The sequence below is a fragment of the Hyperolius riggenbachi genome, chromosome 9 (genome assembly GCF_040937935.1).
Source record: "Hyperolius riggenbachi isolate aHypRig1 chromosome 9, aHypRig1.pri, whole genome shotgun sequence".
Classification (NCBI taxonomy): Eukaryota; Metazoa; Chordata; class Amphibia; order Anura; family Hyperoliidae; genus Hyperolius; species Hyperolius riggenbachi.
In genome coordinates this window covers 245,408,070-245,425,203 of record NC_090654.1, presented here as the reverse complement: position 1 = coordinate 245,425,203, position 17,134 = coordinate 245,408,070, and the positions used below count along the sequence as shown (strand labels likewise).

At 45.8% G+C, this 17,134-nt stretch overlaps 1 protein-coding gene across 6 annotated transcripts in view; it reads left to right on the top strand.

The window, feature by feature from the left end:
* Positions 1-17,134, top strand: part of ESR2 (estrogen receptor 2) — a 153,307-nt gene that overhangs the window by 97,260 nt on the left and 38,913 nt on the right. For 5 of the 6 annotated variants that reach the window (XM_068252055.1, XM_068252059.1, XM_068252060.1 and 2 more), the window contains 3 exons: positions 8,023-8,139; positions 10,328-10,630; positions 12,570-12,708. In XM_068252055.1, coding sequence (XP_068108156.1) covers positions 8,023-8,139; positions 10,328-10,630; positions 12,570-12,708 — 559 coding nt within the window. The remainder of the gene's footprint in view (positions 1-8,022; positions 8,140-10,327; positions 10,631-12,569; positions 12,709-17,134) is intronic. The other variant, XM_068252056.1, reaches the window with a different exon arrangement.

Here is a 17,134-nt window from a genome sequence, read left to right as displayed (position 1 = left end):
TGGTCACTCCCAGAGTGCACCTCAAAAAATCTGGAGATAGAGCCTTCTGCCATGCTGCCCCTACTCTCTGGAACTCCCTACCACACCCAGTAAAGACAGCACCATCCCTGGAGCTATTCAAATCCAGACTGAAAAGCCACCTGTTTAGCCTGGCATTTCCAGATTTATAAAATTTCTTCCTCTGTACCACGATGGTCTGAGCCATGCTTATGCGCTTTGAGTCCCACGGGAGAAAAGCGCTTTACAAATGTTATTTGTTGTTGTTGTTGTTGTTGTTGAATAGGGACTGTCAACAAATCTTTGTCTGCAAAATTTTGTATGATTCCTTATCAGTGACTGAGCAGATGCAGTCATTTAAACAATTGTGCAGAGAGCATCATTTTTTTTCTTTCCATGCCCTTCGTTGTCAGTCTCTCAGAACAGGGAAAAGAAACTTCTCCCCCCATGGGGCCCCCTTTAGCTTCTGGGCCCCCCCCCCCCCCCCCCCCGGGGCTGCATCCCTCGCAGGGTCTTTTTTTACACCCCTGTCCGTAGGTATAGGGCCCTGATGAATTATGTAGTGAACTTCTGTTATTGGCATGTCACCTCCAATATGCACAATTTTATTGGCCAATTATACCACCTCCATGTAGTATGATGATTTACCTACACAACCTTCAGGGCCAAATTTAGGGCTAGGCCACCTAGGCCATGGCCTAGGGCACCACAGGAGCAAGGGCACCAAAGCAGCAGACTAAACTGGTGCAACATGTGCAAGCTTGCGCAGGGAGATCAGGTGAGCACCTGATCTTTCTGCTGCCAGCCACCTGTGCAGCAGCCACCTTGCTCTCTGTGCACGTTGGCGTTGTGGCGGGCGGCTACGGACTTGGGCAGCATTGGAGAGGAAGAGGAAGCTTCTGCACTGGAGAGGAGCAGAGAAGTGAGGGACACTGATGGTTGCTGCAGTGTGGAGATGAGCTGTACTGAAAGGGGGGGGGGGAGAGTGAGAAAGCGAGGGATTAAGGGAGTAATCTGGCTACCTATACAGAAGGGGGAAGGGGTCATCAGGCTACCTATACTAGAGAGAAAGAGGGGAGGGGTCATCTGGCTACCTATACTAGGGGGAGGGGGTCATCTGGCTACCTATACTGCTGGGGGGCGGCTGGTAACATTGGCCTTGGGTGGTAAAGAGTACAAATCCGGCCCTGACAATCTCCACAGTATTCAAAATCTGTTGGCCTCAATACTACGCACAGGTGGTATTGTTGGTCAGTGATTGGCCAATCAAAATTGGATGTGTGCAGTAGGCTTTAGAAAGAAGTGCAGCCAGATTCAGTGTGTATAAACCAGTGTACAGTAGAATTTCGTTATAGTAAGCTCTCATATAGTAAACCTCTGGAGATAGTAAACTGAGTCCTTAGGTACCAGCAAATATGTCTGTATACAACTTATAGTACACTTGAAAAAAAATTTACTCGGCACCCGGTGGACGGAGGAGGGCCCAGCCCACACAAAAAATAGCAAACAGTTACGTGTACAGCTCCACCCAAAGTCACATATATGAGAATGGCTGTTCTTCAGCTCCGGGACATGCAACTGGTCAAATTGCAGAAACACACATGAAATTGCTGAGCACAACAGAGGTAGTCCAGGCACTGTCCCTTTAAAGCTTTATTTCATATTGCCGCATCATCAAGTACAGAAGACAACTTCATATAAACAGGAGAAGCATAATACGTCTGACCTGCATTCCTGGTGACGTGGGGTGGATAAGGGAGATGGTGGCCAGGGGAAGTAGGACGGCACGTAAGTAAGATGGTGCCGTCCTACTTCCCCTGGCCACCATCTCCCTTATCCACCCCACACCACCAGGAATGCAGGTCAGACGTATTATGCTTCTCCTGTTAATATGAAGTTGTCTTCTGTACTTGAGGATGCGGCAATATGAAATAAAGCTTTAAAGGGACAGTGCCTGGACTACCTCTGTTGTGCTCAGTGTATACAACTTATGACCAATTCTGATATAGTAAACTACTTTTCCTGGTCTCTTGGAGTTTACTATAATGGGATTCTGCTGTATAAACAAAAAGCTTAACTACTGAGAACTTAAAACATCAGGACCAGGCCTGTATTTACATGACAGGAGCCTCTAGGCACAGATGTCCTGGCACCCTAGACTTCACCCTCCACTAACCCACAAACCCCTGCTGAACCGCACCACAAATGTGTTGGCTGTCCCAGCTCTTTTACTTCCCCTGTCTGGTGTAGGTAGCTACAGGTGCCCCTTACTATTAGGTAGCCACAGCTATCCTTGGTATGAAGTAGCTAGAGGTGCCCCTGGCTGGAGGGAGATCTGGTCATTCAAATACAGAGACCCGGGTGAGTAACCTCTCATTAACACTCTGCTTGGGACTCTGCATAGGGACAGGAGGGGAGGAGGCACTTAGGGAGGTGAGTGAGCCGCCTTCCCACCTTCAGACGCCTGTAGGCACGTGCCCGCAGTGCCTTATGGTGAATCCGGCCTTGATCAGGACCCCCGAAAACCTCTAAGTGGAAGTTGGTTCTGGGTTATAAGATTAGACAGGGTGTCAAGCTTAGAGGACAAACAAATTCCATCCCTATATCCGCAGCCCATCAAAACAATGTAATTACAGGAGATTGTCCACTTACAACCATAAAAGATTGAAGAGAAGACATGAGAAGAAATACAGGAAAGGGAGTTGAGATCCCACACTAATAAATGTCCATCCATATGACCCCGCTAGGAATAGTTTCTGAAATATGAGAAAAAAAAGTCAGTGGAGGTGGTAGAGGTACTGCCTCTGCCTGTGAAGCATGAGGTAATGAGTTCAACACCAGTCTCAGGGGGGAAAAAAGAAAATTCAATTTCTACCTGTGTTTATTGGTTGGGTGACTATTAAACACTGCTCAAAAAAGTAAAGGGAACACTTAAACAACACAATGTAACTCCAAGTCAATCACACTTCTGTGAAATCAAACTGTCCACATGCACATGCTGTTGTGCAAATGGAATAGACAACAGGTGGAAATTATAAGCAAATAGCAAGACATCCCCAATAATGGAATGGTTCTGCAGGTGGTGACCACAGACCACTTCTCAGTTTCTATGCTTCCTGGCTGTTTTGGTCACTTTTGAATGCTGGCTGTGCTTTCACACTAGTGGTAGCATAAGACTGGGTCTACAACCCACACAAGTGGCTCAGGTAGTGCAGTTCATCCAGGATGGTACACCAATGCAAGCTGTGACAAGAAGGCAGCGCTGCATAATATGTTGCCACTTCATAAATTAAATAAGAAGGTTTGCTTTGTCTGTCAGCTTAGTGACCCGAGCAAGGAGGCACTACCTGGAGACAGGCCAGTACATCAGGAGAAGATGTGGAGGAGATTATAGGAGGGCAACAACCCAGCAGCAGGATGACTACCTCCACCTTTGTACAAGGAGGAACAGGAAGAGCACTGCCAGAGCCAGGCCACAAATATGCATGTGTCTGCTCAAACGGTCGGAAACAGACGGTATGAGGGCCCGTCTTCCACAGGTGGGGGTTGTGCTTACAGCCCTACACCGCGCAGGATGTTTGGAGTTTGCCACAGAACACCAAGACTGGCAAATTTGCCACTGGTGTCCTGTGCTCTTCACAGATGAAAGCAGGTTCACATTGAGCACATGTGACAGACGTGACGGAGTCTGGAGATGCTGTGGAGAATGTTCTGCTGCCTGCAACATCCTCCAGCATGACCGGTATGGCAGTGGGTCAGTAATGGTGTGGGGTGTTATTTCCTTGGGGGGGCACAAAGCCCTCCATGTGCTCTCCAGCTTTAGCCTGACTGCCATTAGGTACTGAGATGTGATCTTCTGACTTCTTGTGAGACCATATCCTGGTGCAGTTGGCCCTGGGTTCCTCCTAATGCTAGACAATGCTAGACCTCATGTGGCTGGAGTGTGTCAGCAGTTCCTACAAAACGAATGCATTGATGCTATGGACCAATGGACTGGCCCAGTGCTGAGGCAGAGGCGAGAGAGGCTCCAGCCTCAGGGCACAGTGCAGGAAGGGGTGCACAACTCACTCAGCTATCATTCCCCTATTGTGTTTGAAACAGAGAGAAATATGAAAAGGGGGTACATGGCAGTGACTGCAAGCCAAATAACTAGAGATTAAGGTGTTGCGGGCCCTGGGGCGCCTCTTAGTCTAATAGCAATCAGTGTGTGACAGCTGGGGTGGGAGGGATAGGGGGCGCACTTTGGAGTTTCAGCCTTGGGTGCTGGAGGACCTTGTCCCAGCTCTGGACTGGCCCACCTGTTCCCCAGACCTGAATCCAATTGAGCGCATCTGGGACATCCTGTCTCTCTCCATCCACCAACACCACATTGCACCACAAACTGTCCAGGAGTTGGTAGATGCTTTAGTCCAGGGCTGGGAGGAGATCCATCAGGAGACCATGCGCAACATCGTCAGGAGCACGCTCAGGCATTGTAGGGAGGTCATACATTCACATGGAGGCCACACACACTACTGAGCCTCATTTTGTCTTGTTTTAAGGACATTACATCAAAATTGAACGTATATGTAACACAATGGTGTTTTCTTCCACTTTAATTTTCAGTGTGACTCCAAATCCATACTTCCATGGGTTGATAAATTTGATTTCCTTTGATATTTTTTGTGTGGTTTTGTTGTCGGCACATTCGACTATGTAAAGAATGAAGTATTTAAAAAGAATGTTTCATTCAATTAGATCTAGGATGTCTTATTTTTGTGTTCCCTTTATTATTTTGAGCAGTGTAGTTTAGTTGCCTTGATGAAGAGATATTAAAATGTTGCACAAACAATACCTGAATGGATTGAGTATCATTGCTGTGAATGCAGGTTGTCCTTTAAGCCCTAACCTGATCTTTTGTTTTTCCCTGAATTGCAGTCACCGGCCTCCACAATTTTTAGTGCATTTGAAAATCGCATAGCGATCACGCTGCTATGCAAATTTTCCCGCAAGATAATATATCGCCCTCCAATTCCAATATTTGCCGCAGTTTACCGTTCAGCCTCGAATCCTGAAGGGATTCAGGCGCTGCAGGCAAAGTAACCTTTTGCATTGGTTGATGAGTCCACACACTATACAATTTCGATTGTATGTACAATCAATACAATCTGAGATCTCATATAGAGATTGGGTTGCTGCCACCAATTCGCATTAGCGTGCGAATATGCAAATCTAAATCTACCCTCACCTAAAGGATTATTAGGAACATCATACCAATACGGTGTTTGACCCCCTTTTGCCTTCAGAACTGCCTTAATTCTACGTGACATTGATTCAACAAGGTGCTGAAAGCATTCTTTAGAAATGATGGCCCATATTGATAGGATAGCATCTTGCAGTTGATGGGGATTTGTGGGAAGCACATCCAGGGCACAAAGCTCCCGTTCCATCACATCCCAAAGATGCTCTATTGGGTTGAGATCTGGTGACTGTGCATTTTAGTACAGTGAACTCATTGTCATGTTCAAGAAACCAATTTGAAATGATTTGAGCTTTGTGACATGGTGCATTATCCTGCTGGAAGTAGCCATCAGAGGATGGGTACAGGGTGGTCATGAAGGGATGGACATGGTCATAAACAATGCTCAGGTAGCCTGTGGCACTTAAACGATGCCCAATTGGCACTAAGGGGCCTAAAGTGTGCCAAGAAAACATCCCCCACACCATTACACCACCACCACCAGCCTGCACAGTGGTAACAATGCATGATGGATCCATGTTCTCATTCTGTTTACGCCAAATTCTGACTCTATCGAGACTCATCAGACCAGGCAACATTTTTCCAGTCTTCAACTGTCCAATTTTGGTGAGCTTGGTCAAATTGTAGCCTCTTTTTCCTATTGTAGTGGGGGTGAGTGGTACCCGGTGGGGTCTTCTGCTGTTGAAGCCCATCCGCCTCAAGGTTGTATGTGTTGTGACTTCACAAATGCTTTGCTGCATACCTTGGTTGTAACGAGTGTTTTTTTCAGTCAATGTTGCTCTTCTATCAGCTTGAATCAGTCAGCCCATTCTACTGACCTCTAGCATCAACAAGGCATTTTCACCAACAGGACTGCCGCATACTGGATGTTTTTCCATTTTCACACCGTTCTTTGTAAACCCTAGAAATGGTTGTGCATGAAAATCCCAGTAACTGAGCAGATTGTGAAATACTCAGACCTGCCCATCTGGCACCAACAAACACGCCACGCTCAAAATTGCTTAAAGAGAACCCGAGTTGTGTTTAAAGAATGTTATCTGTATACAGAGGGTGGATCTGCCTATACAGCCCAGCCTCTGTTGCTATCCCAAACCCCCCTAAGTTCCCCCTGCACTCTGCAATCCCTCATAAATCACAGCCATGCTGTGAGGCTGTGTTTACATCTGTAGTGTCAGTCTCAGCTGCTCCCCCGGCTCCTGCATAGCTCCGGTCCCTGCCCTAATCCCTTCTCTCCAATCAGCAGGCGGGGAAGGGATCCAGGCGGCGACTGGAGTTCTGCAGGAGGCAGGGAGAGCAGCAGACTGACACTATAGAGATAAACACAGCCAGCTCTGACAAGCTGTTTGTCAGCAGCGTGGCTGTGATTTATGGAGGGATTGCAGAGTGCAGGGGGACCTTAGGGGGGTTTGGGATAGCAATAGAGGCTGGGCTGTATAGGAAGATCCAGCGCACAGTGTGTAACTTCAGCGCTGTCAGAAGACGGAGCTAAAGTTACTTCTAAAACACTATAATTCAGCCTCCAGCAATTGCTGGAAGCCGAATTATTTCATTCTCCACCTTCTCTGGCGGTCTGGAGGGGGAATAGTATTTAACGTCGCCAGGAACTTGTGAAGGAGCAGGATAAGCCATACCGGCTGTATCCTGCGCCCAAGTCTCCTGGCGGCGATTCCTCTCGTACTCCCCTTTCTTTCCCATTCTGACATTCAGTTTTGAGTTCAGGAGATTGTCTTGACCAGGACCACACCCCTAAATGCATTGCAGCAACTGCCATGTGATTGGTTGATTAGATAATAGCATTAATGAGAAATTGAACAGGTGTTCCTAATAATCCTTTAGGTGAGTGTAGCTAGTCCTGTAGGGGATAAGGGTTAATTCAACAACCTTACTAGAGCTAGCAAAATATAGCAATATCCATAAACGCTATGGTAACGTTCTCTTCAGAGAAGCGGCATGCTTTTCTAAGCTGTCCAAAACAGGAACTTACACAAATTAGTGTTAATTGTTTATTTTATAATAAAATGCATAAAATTAATACTGCAAATCCGCCCCGGGCTGCTCGTGAGGCGGGTGGCGGCGCCCACCTGGCCGTGGGTGGGGGAGGGCGCCGAGCTGGAGGGGATAGCAGGCAGGACGGAGGCATTGGGCACTGCAGTGGGGAGGGGGATCGGACCTCTGTCAGAGTTCATGGAGGAATGTAGCTTTGTACAGCCAGAAATGTATGACTGGTGATCTGGTTTCTGGCCCCTTGGACTCTCCTCATCAATATAATTTGAGGTAGACCCAAAGAATGTGAGGGCAGTCATTAGGTGGAGAAATCAGACCCGTTAATGTTTTTTTTATGGTGCTTTCTATAGTGGGGAGAATAAACAATCGCTTCCTCCAGAGCAGAGGCCCGAGCTGAAAGAAATACTCTTTATAAAAAACACAAAAAAAACACAAAAACAGGCTAAGACTTAGAGGGATACACCAAATTGTGCTCAATTTTGTGCAATTGCGCAGGTGAATACATGACAGATGGCAATTCAAACTATTTTCCCACCAAGTATTTTTATTTTCCCATTGGAAATTGCAATCGCCCTGTTCACCTGACAGATTGCGGTGCAATCCCGGCCAAATCGCTGTAGTGGAAATGGCAGGAAACTCTATTGTATCGTAGTGTAATTGCAATTGTGTTTCCTAGTGGAAAAGGGCCATTATTTTGGCATATTACATGAGTTGCATAAATGGGAAGCGTCAGAGTCCCAGCTAATAATAACCCTGTCTGTATTGTTGTGTTTATGTTGTAGGACACAACGACTACATCTGTCCCGCCACCAACCAGTGCACTATAGATAAAAACCGGCGGAAGAGCTGCCAAGCATGCAGGCTGCGCAAGTGCTTTGAAGTAGGGATGATGAAATGTGGTGAGAACTAATTTCATTTCACATGTTTTGCCTTCGTTACATTCAGCGACCATCCTGTTGGCCAACAGTCAGCCAAAGCAGAGCACAATTCCTGACTGCATTAAAGCAGCAGGGACAGCTATACTATCCCAGGAAAAAAAACACATATATATATAAGTAGATGATTACTTGTTCTACTTACATAACATATGTATTGTACTGACCATGTTTTTGATTTCAGTGGATTTTATATAGTAAATTAAGAGTAAACTGTTCCTGGCATTTTCCATTTTTACTCCCTCTGACTGAAGCCAATTCTGATGTAATTTCCTCCCTTACTCTTTTTGTTTTTGCTCTTCTGGAAACTGCACTGTCATAGCTAGCTTGCTTTGTAAACACATGAGAGCACAGCATAGATCGTATTTCAGAAGCTCACTGAACCGTCCTCAGCCAATCAGTGAGGAGCAGGCATGTGGGAGGGGTGATGACAATCTTCCTTCTCATAGGCAATGTACCAAATAGAGCCAGGCTGACTGAGATGAGATTTATTACAGCATAAATATTTGATTAGATTGGAGTGCTTGCAATGCAGGGTCATGTTTCAGGCTGTTTAATAAACACAGAGCAGTGGGTAAATGTAATTTGACTTTATGGCTGACAATCTCGCTTTAAGTTTTCAATTTTTCTTTGGGCTATTTATTCACCCTGTGAGCTTGTGTTACAGAGATACCCAATTGTTTTGGAGAATCCCAATAGCCACTACTAAAAACACTGCAGAATACAGTACTTTCCTCATTCTATTAAAAAAAGAGTGCATTTAGGATAAGGGGTGATGCACAACATTTTATTTTCCCATTTGTCCTCATTATTACAATGTTTCAAATATTTTCCTAGTACAATGTATGGTGACAATATTTCATTTGGAAATAGAGGTGCATTTTTTCCGTTTTGCGTCAGTCACCAATTACAAGCCATTATTATGAAAAATAACAGCAATATACCCTTGTGTTATACATATGAAACAAAAGTTGTTTCTAAGGTGTAACTATGTTTTTTTTTTTTGTTTTTTTTTAAATTACACTTTTTTTTAGAGGTTATCGTAAGAGAACAGAGGCGCCAGCAGGATAAAAGGCACTATTCGTGCTACTGATGAGCTACTGTTTGTCCCCTATCTTATTGCCTGATGAAGCGGGCTACCAATAATAAATGTATTTGTTTAATTCAGACAGTATTTTGAGTCTGCTTTCCGGAGGCAAGTCCACCACTGCCTCCCAGCAAATTTTAAAATTTGTATTACCTTTTATCCTGCTGGCGCCTCTGTTCTCTTACGATAATACTGTGTCCACCCCTGGTGGAGGGGTGACCTACCCCTACTTTTCTGATCTACAGAGAGCGACATCTTAATCCTGAGTGAGGACAGGTCTAATCTCCTCACCTGCATCTACAGTGGTTGCCTAAGACGTAACCCATGTTTGTGAGTATATTCATCTCACACTTACATTTATCCACGGTTTCCAATACATACTACACTATATTGGGCTCTCAGTGTTTCTTATTTAACTTTTTTTTGAGGGGTAACTTTGGGAGAGTGGGGGAAGTATGGGGTTAACCTTAACTGAGAATGTTTTTTTTTTTGTTTTTTTTAATGATGTATGTAGGGTGTAAATTTACTATTTGGCCACTAGATGCCCCCTTCCCCCAGTACACAGGAAATAAAGTGTGTGTGCTTTCACTTTCGTTTTATCAATGACCACAGCTTCTCATTGATGGTGGTGTTCATTTATCACAGGCACTTTGATCAGTGAATGGGAACTGTGTCCCATTCACCGATCTGCAGTCTACTACCCTTCTCCGACTGATGCGGGTGAACGTCGCATATTAGAATGTGAAGACTCATATCTACACCCCTGTGCAGGAACTGAAGTCCTGTGGGGTGTAGCTATACCATTTCACACTCCATAACATAAAGAGCCGAAACCTTAACCACTTATCGTGTTTGACACCCCTGCTCAGCCCTGAGAGTGGCAAGCTTGTGTTTCAAAATGGGTCTCAAATACAAGTTACAGCATTGATCAGAAGTGACTGCTAAAACATTTTACCCAGGTTTGCCAGGTAAACCAGGTTTAACGAGTGCACTAAATGTAAGTGATGTCATATCAAATATTAAATGGATTCGGATTTCCTAATATTATGACTATTTTATATTTAGGAACAAGGCGAGAGCGATGCGGTTACCGCGTTGTGCGTCATCGGCGCCATTCGGAGGACCAGATGCATTGTCTTGGGAAAAACAAGAAGATCATTGAGACCGTCGGCCGTGTGAAAGAAATCCTGCCCATTGCCATCAGCCCTGAACAGTTTGTCTTATCATTAATTGAGGCTGAACCTCCCAATGTGCTATTAATGAACCGTCCTTGTAAGCCTTTCACCGAAGCGTCCATGATGATGTCCCTGACCAAACTGGCTGATAAAGAACTGGTCCACATGATCGCATGGGCCAAAAAAATCCCAGGTATGCCCTAGGAGTGCGTGCTGTATTTTCTTCAATGTTTTTGGAGGTAAATTGCTACAAATTATGGAGGTACAATAGTTTCCCTCTGCCTGAAAAGTCCATCCCCCAAAGTTTGTGTGATTTAACACATTACAGTATTATCTGGCTTTACCAGAGCCAGTTCTAGACTTTGTGCCGCCTGAGGCAAACTTGTGAGAAGCCTCTGTTCCCCCCCCCCCCCCCCAGCCGTTGGTGTGGGGGGCCGCCGAGCTGGAGAGGGTAGCAGGCAGGAAGAGGGTATTGGGCGCAGTAGCGGGGAGCGGGGTCGGACCCGATCTGCGCTCCCCCTCTAGCTTTTAAGTGCAGCAGCAGCGTATTAATACCAGGCAGCGGGCGGGGATGACTCACCTCTCCCAAGTTCCAGCATGTGTTCCACTCTCGTCACTTCCTGCAATGTGTCCACTTACAGTACAGTGGGTGGCATTGCAGGAAGTGAGGAGTGGAACGCAGAAGAGGTGAGTCCATCCTCGCCTGGTGTTAATACACTGCTGCTGCACTTAAAAGATAGAGGGGGAGCGCAGATTGGAGGAACTCGCCTCACCACGTCTCATGGGCGAACCGGCCCTGGGCTTTACATAGAGCCAACATATTACACAGCGCTTTACAATAAATATGGTTACAGACAAATGCGAATAGGCAGGGCAGGCGCTTCCAAAGAGGCAAAGGGGGCAATTGCCGCAGGGCCTCAGAGCCTGTGGAGGCCCCCCCCCCCAGGTGCCCCTCCTCCCCTCCAGCTATGGTGACTCTTGAGATCGGGGATGCTGTGCGTTTTCTCTGTATTGGAAAAAAAAGGGAGGTGAATAATGGGAACCCCAAAAATGCTTTTCTTAAAGAGGAACTCCAGCCTAAACAAACATACTGTCATTAAGTTACATTAGTTATGTTAATTAAAATAGATAGGTAATATAATCTTACCCACCCTGTTTTAAAAGAACAGGCAAAGATTTGTGATTTCATAAGGGCAGCCATCTTTTTGGTTGAAAGGAGGTGACAAGGAGCATGAAACACAGTACCAACTGTCCTGTGTGCTGATCACCCCTCCCAGTTGCTAGGCAACGTGAATAACAGCATAGGAAATCCCATCATGCTTTGCACAGCATCAGGGAAAAAAACGCACGGCAGTTTTCTTTGATGGGTGGAGCTTAGCTAAAAATGCAGTTAAAATGATGCTTTGGTAAGAAAAACAAAGTTCTGATGCTGTGAAACTGTTAAAGAAACACCAACCCTTTTCAGTTCAGCTGAGTAGATTTTTAGTCCGGAGGTTCACTTTAAGGAACATATGTTGGACACCTAATGATATTGTAGGGGGGTGGAAGGTGGGCTTGGATTGGGCTTGGCAGCTGGCTCAGGGACCTTGGGGGTGATTTGTTGGGGGGTGTCAGGCCCCCCCCCCCCCCCTGTTACTTTTTCCTCAAGGCTCCACTGTAGCTAGCACCCGCCCTGATAATAGTGGGTGACAGACCACACAATACAGGTAACCATAATAACAATAAAGGAATCCTGGGGGGGAAGGGGAGGCTCTTTTTTATATTAAAATTGAAAGCAGTACTGAAGTGGGTTGAAAGATCAGATCTACTTACCTAGGGCTTCTTCCAGCCACCTGCAGTCTATCATGTCCCTCCTTAGTAGTCTGTACAATTGATTTGGATGATGAATAACCGGTTTGTTAAGGGGTGTTGTGAAATCCTGAATACATTGCCAATTTTGGACAGAATAAACTTTTTCATGCAACTAGGAGTGCTGATTGCGCTACCCTCACCTATACTGGGTATAGTGGTGGCACATTCACTCAATTGATCAAGCACCAATACTCATTTAGCAAATAATTCTTGCACATTGACATAACTTTATTAAGACTCTATCAGTGAGATTTTCACATAATATGCTCTACTATTCACAGGCTTTGTGGAACTGAGCCTATATGATCAAGTTCGCTTATTGGAAAGCTGCTGGCTGGAAGTTCTTATGATGGGACTCATGTGGAGGTCGATTGAACAGCCTGGCAAGCTTAACTTTGCTCCTGATCTTACTGTTGACCGGTGAGTTTTATAAATGATTAATAACATGGTTTCCTCACTAAATAAGTGCTGGCTTATGGAACAGGAAGAGCCAAGGTTTTAACCCAGGTCTCCTGTCTCAGAAGCAGAGCCCTATAACCAGTACACTATCCAGCCACTAGCCACAGCCGCATCTTCCACAGCCCTTTACAGAGTATTTAGTCCTATCATTAGCTCAGAGGAGCTCTCCATCTATCCCCTATTCTTCTATATTGGGGAAAAGTTCTGTTTTAGTTACTTAGTTTCTCAATGATTTTACTAAATTCCAATATTAGCCACTTAATGACAAGTAGAGATGGCCCGAATCTCCGAATTTAGGTACACGAACCTCCGAAAACGTTTGCAAACTTGCGAACTTTTGCGAACCGCAATAGACTTCAATGGGGAGGCAAACTTTGAAAACTAGAAACATTTATGCTGGCCACAAAAGTGATGGAAAAGATGTTTCAAGGGGTCTAACATCTGAGTTTTTGCATGGATGAGTGGGATAGATGCCAAAAGTCCCGGGTAAAAATCTGGATTTGATGCAAAGCAGTGTTTTAAAGGGAATGTCCAAGCAAAATTAAAAAATGAGTTTCACTTACCTGGGGCTTCTACCAGCCCCATGCAGCCATCCTGTGCCCTCGTAGTCACTCACTGCTGCTCCAGTCCCCCGTTGGCAGCTTGCCGACCTCGGAGGTCGGCGGGACGCATTGCGTACATTTTTACGCATTCCCGCTTGTGCAGGAACATTAACACATACATTTTTACGCATTACTGGTTCAATGCATAAAAATGTACGCATTAAACCAGTAACGCGTAAAAATGTATGTGTTAATGTTCCTGCACTAGCGGGAATACGTAAAAATGTACGCAATGCGTCCCGCCGACCTCCGAGGTCGGCAAGCTGCCAGCGGGGGACTGGAGCAGCAGTGAGTGACTACGAGGGCACAGGATGGCTGCATGGGGCTGGTAGAAGCCCCAGGTAAGTGAAACTCCTTTTTTAATTTTGCTTGTACACTCCCTTTAAGGGCAGAAATCACATTGCATGCTAAATTGGAGGCCTAAAGTGCTTTAAAATATCTTGCATGTGTATACATCAATCAGGGAGTGTAATTAGAGTACTGTATACTAGCAGAAAAAAGAGAGTTGGCTCTTGGGTGCATGAAAAGATTAAAAAGACTTTAATTTAATTAGAAAAACATCTGTAGAAAATACAAAACATCATAATAACATAATAGAAATATATAAGAACAGGTAGCTCAAATAACCACGACAATTGCTTTCAGGAACTTAATGAGGCTGCAGTCCTCGAAAAAACAATCAAAAGGGGCCCAGAAAAAGCACCAGAAGATTATCTGCAACAGCATGGATTCTAATGGCCAGCAACAGCAGTTAGTAGGGCGAAGCAAGCGTGCATGCAGTCCCAATGTCCCTCAATCGCAGGGGTAAATATCACTTCGTTGTATCAGCAGTTAGTAGGGCAAAGCTAGCATGCATGCAGTCCCAATGTCCCACAATCGCAGGGATAAATGCTGAAAGGTGCTTGACATGAGGCAAATAGCCAGATGAGACAACAGCAAATAGGATATAATGTTGGTTAAGCATCAGTGTCATTCAAGCAGCACGTGTCACGTATCACTTCATTGTGTCAGCAGTTAGTGCGGAAAGGCAAGCCAGCATGCACTCCACAATGTCCCTCAATCGCAGGGACACATGATGATAGCACTTGATATAAAGCAAAAGGCAGGTATAAGCAGCGTGCAGCCAATGCACACAGATAGATCACTGCTGAGCGGCTCAGATGCAAGCGAGTGCCCAATCCATAGTTACCATCCTGTTGCTGATAGTTGCAATAGGTCCTGGAGCAATGTCGGGGAGAGCCAAGTGCTGTCAAAGGCCTGACATGTTTCGCCGCCTCTCGCGGCTTTTTCAAAGGCAGACAGCGGCAAGTATACTTTCCGCACTAACTGCTGACACAATGAAGTGATACGTGACACGTGCTGCTTGAATGACACTGATGCTTAACCAACATTATATCCTATTTGCTGTTGTCTCATCTGGCTATTTGCCTCATGTCAAGCACCTTTCAGCATTTATCCCTGCGATTGTGGGACATTGGGACTGCATGCATGCTAGCTTTGCCCTACTAACTGCTGATACAACGAAGTGATATCTACCCCTGCGATTGAGGGACACTAGGACTGCATGCATGCTTGCTTTGCCCTAATAACTGCTGATACAACGAAGTGATATTTACCCCTGCGATTGAGGGACATTGGGACTGCATGCACGCTTGCTTCGCCCTACTAACTGCTGATACAACGAAGTGATATTTACCCCTGCGATTGAGGGACACTAGGACTGCATGCATGCTAGCTTTGCCCTACTAACTGCTGATACAACGAAGTGATATTTACCCCTGCGATTGAGGGACACTAGGACTGCATGCATGCTAGCTTTGCCCTACTAACTGCTGATACAACGAAGTGATATTTACCCCTGCGATTGAGGGACATTGGGACTGCATGCACGCTTGCTTCGCCCTACTAACTGCTGTTGCTGGCCATTAGAATCTATGCTGTTGCAGATAATCTTCTGGTGCTTTTTCTGGGCCCCTTTTGATTGTTTTTTTGAGGACTGCAGCCTCATTAAGTTCCTGAAAGCAATTGTCGTGGTTATTTGAGCTACCTGTTCTTATATATTTCTATTATGTTATTATGATGTTTTGTATTTTCTACAGATGTTTTTCTAATTAAATTAAAGTCTTTTTAATCTTTTCATGCACCCAAGAGCCAACTCTCTTTTTTCTGCTAGTATATATATTTCGTTGGCAGGTTGCATGAAAATTGTGATTATGAATTCATGGATAAGTTTATAGTAATATTTTTCTCCCCATGTGCACCAACTCTTCCCACATTTGAGCTATTTAATATTTTTAATTAGAGTACTGCTTCACACTGACACACCAAACTCACTGTGTAACGCACCGCAAACGGCTATTTGTGTAGTGCTGGACTGGTGCGCACCATGGCGAGAGTGCAGGCCGTGGCGGTTTTCAAGCCCATAAATGTCGCCGGGCTGTGGTAGCTCAATGATAGAACAACAGCGACTGTCCAGCTGATTGAATTTGGTCTGTCCACAATGAAGCAACGACCTTATTATCTCGGGTGTGCCGCCCCCCCCCCCTCCCCCCCGACATTCATATAGCCGTCGGTCATTGCTTCATTGTGATACGCAAGCCCCCTCACTGCGGCAAAGTAACGATCACGAAGGGGAATTGGCACATGTCCATGCCTTGTGTTTTGTTGTTGCAGCTGCAGTGCAGCCAGAAAAATTAGGCAGGAATGTACACGCACCAGAAAAATTATTATAGCGGCCTTAAAAATTCAGGAGTCCGCTTGGAGTCCTGGACCCTGTTGGTGGTGGTGGAGAAGGCAGTCAAGCGGCCTGCAGGCAGAGATGCTGTGTGGGGACCGACTTAGTCTTGGGGCAGCCAGTCACACGGCGTGCAGGCAGAGATACTGTATGTGGGGACCGATTTAGTCTTCAGGCAGGCCTGAGCGTGCTTTGCAGGCCAGGCATCCATGGTCAGATGGACACCACTTCCCTTACAGTTTAGGTATCGAATTTTTGAGAAATAATTGCGGCCTGGAACTGCGGTGTGTGGCTTTGCTTTTGTGTGCTGCTTTTCCTCAGGTGGTCATTCCATTGCAGTTTGTGCTTTGTAATCATGTGCCTTCGTAAGGTAGTTGTCCCTATGTGGGTCTTGGTCTTTCCACAGCTCAGTTTTAGGTGGCATAGAGTACAGATGGCATTGCTCTCATCTGAGGCAGACACACAGAAAAAATGTCCACACCGCTAAGCCCTGGGCTGATGGCACTTTGGTGATGGCTGCCGATGGAGTGTTAAATAGGGTGCCAGAATCGGAGCAGGAGGAGGAAGATATGTCACACTTCCGTGCGGAAGCTGAGGAAGATGAGGTGTTCTGCGTTAAATAGTCAACTGCATCCTGACAATATTGGGGGTTGATGGCACGTGCCTTCTTCTGAACACTGTACTTTGGCCGAGGGCCGCATGAAATCACGACAGCGCGACCTCGAACAGACCTGCCAGGTGGCTTGCCTCTGGCTCTGCCTCTTGTTTTGTCCATATTGGGGGAATGAAGTGAAAGGTATGCACTGACTTGGCTAATACAATGTATGGTCACACAGGTGCAGTGAACAGGTATGCAGTGACTGGTGGTATTAAATGGCACACTGCATGCGCTCATGTAGGTGGGTGCACTGAACAGGTAGGTATATGCAGTGATGGGTATTACAAATTTGCGCCTGTCACACACACGTACCGTGAACAGGTACAGTGACTGGTGGTATTAAATAGCACACTGCGTGCGCTCATGTAGGTGGATGGGTGCACTGAACAGGTA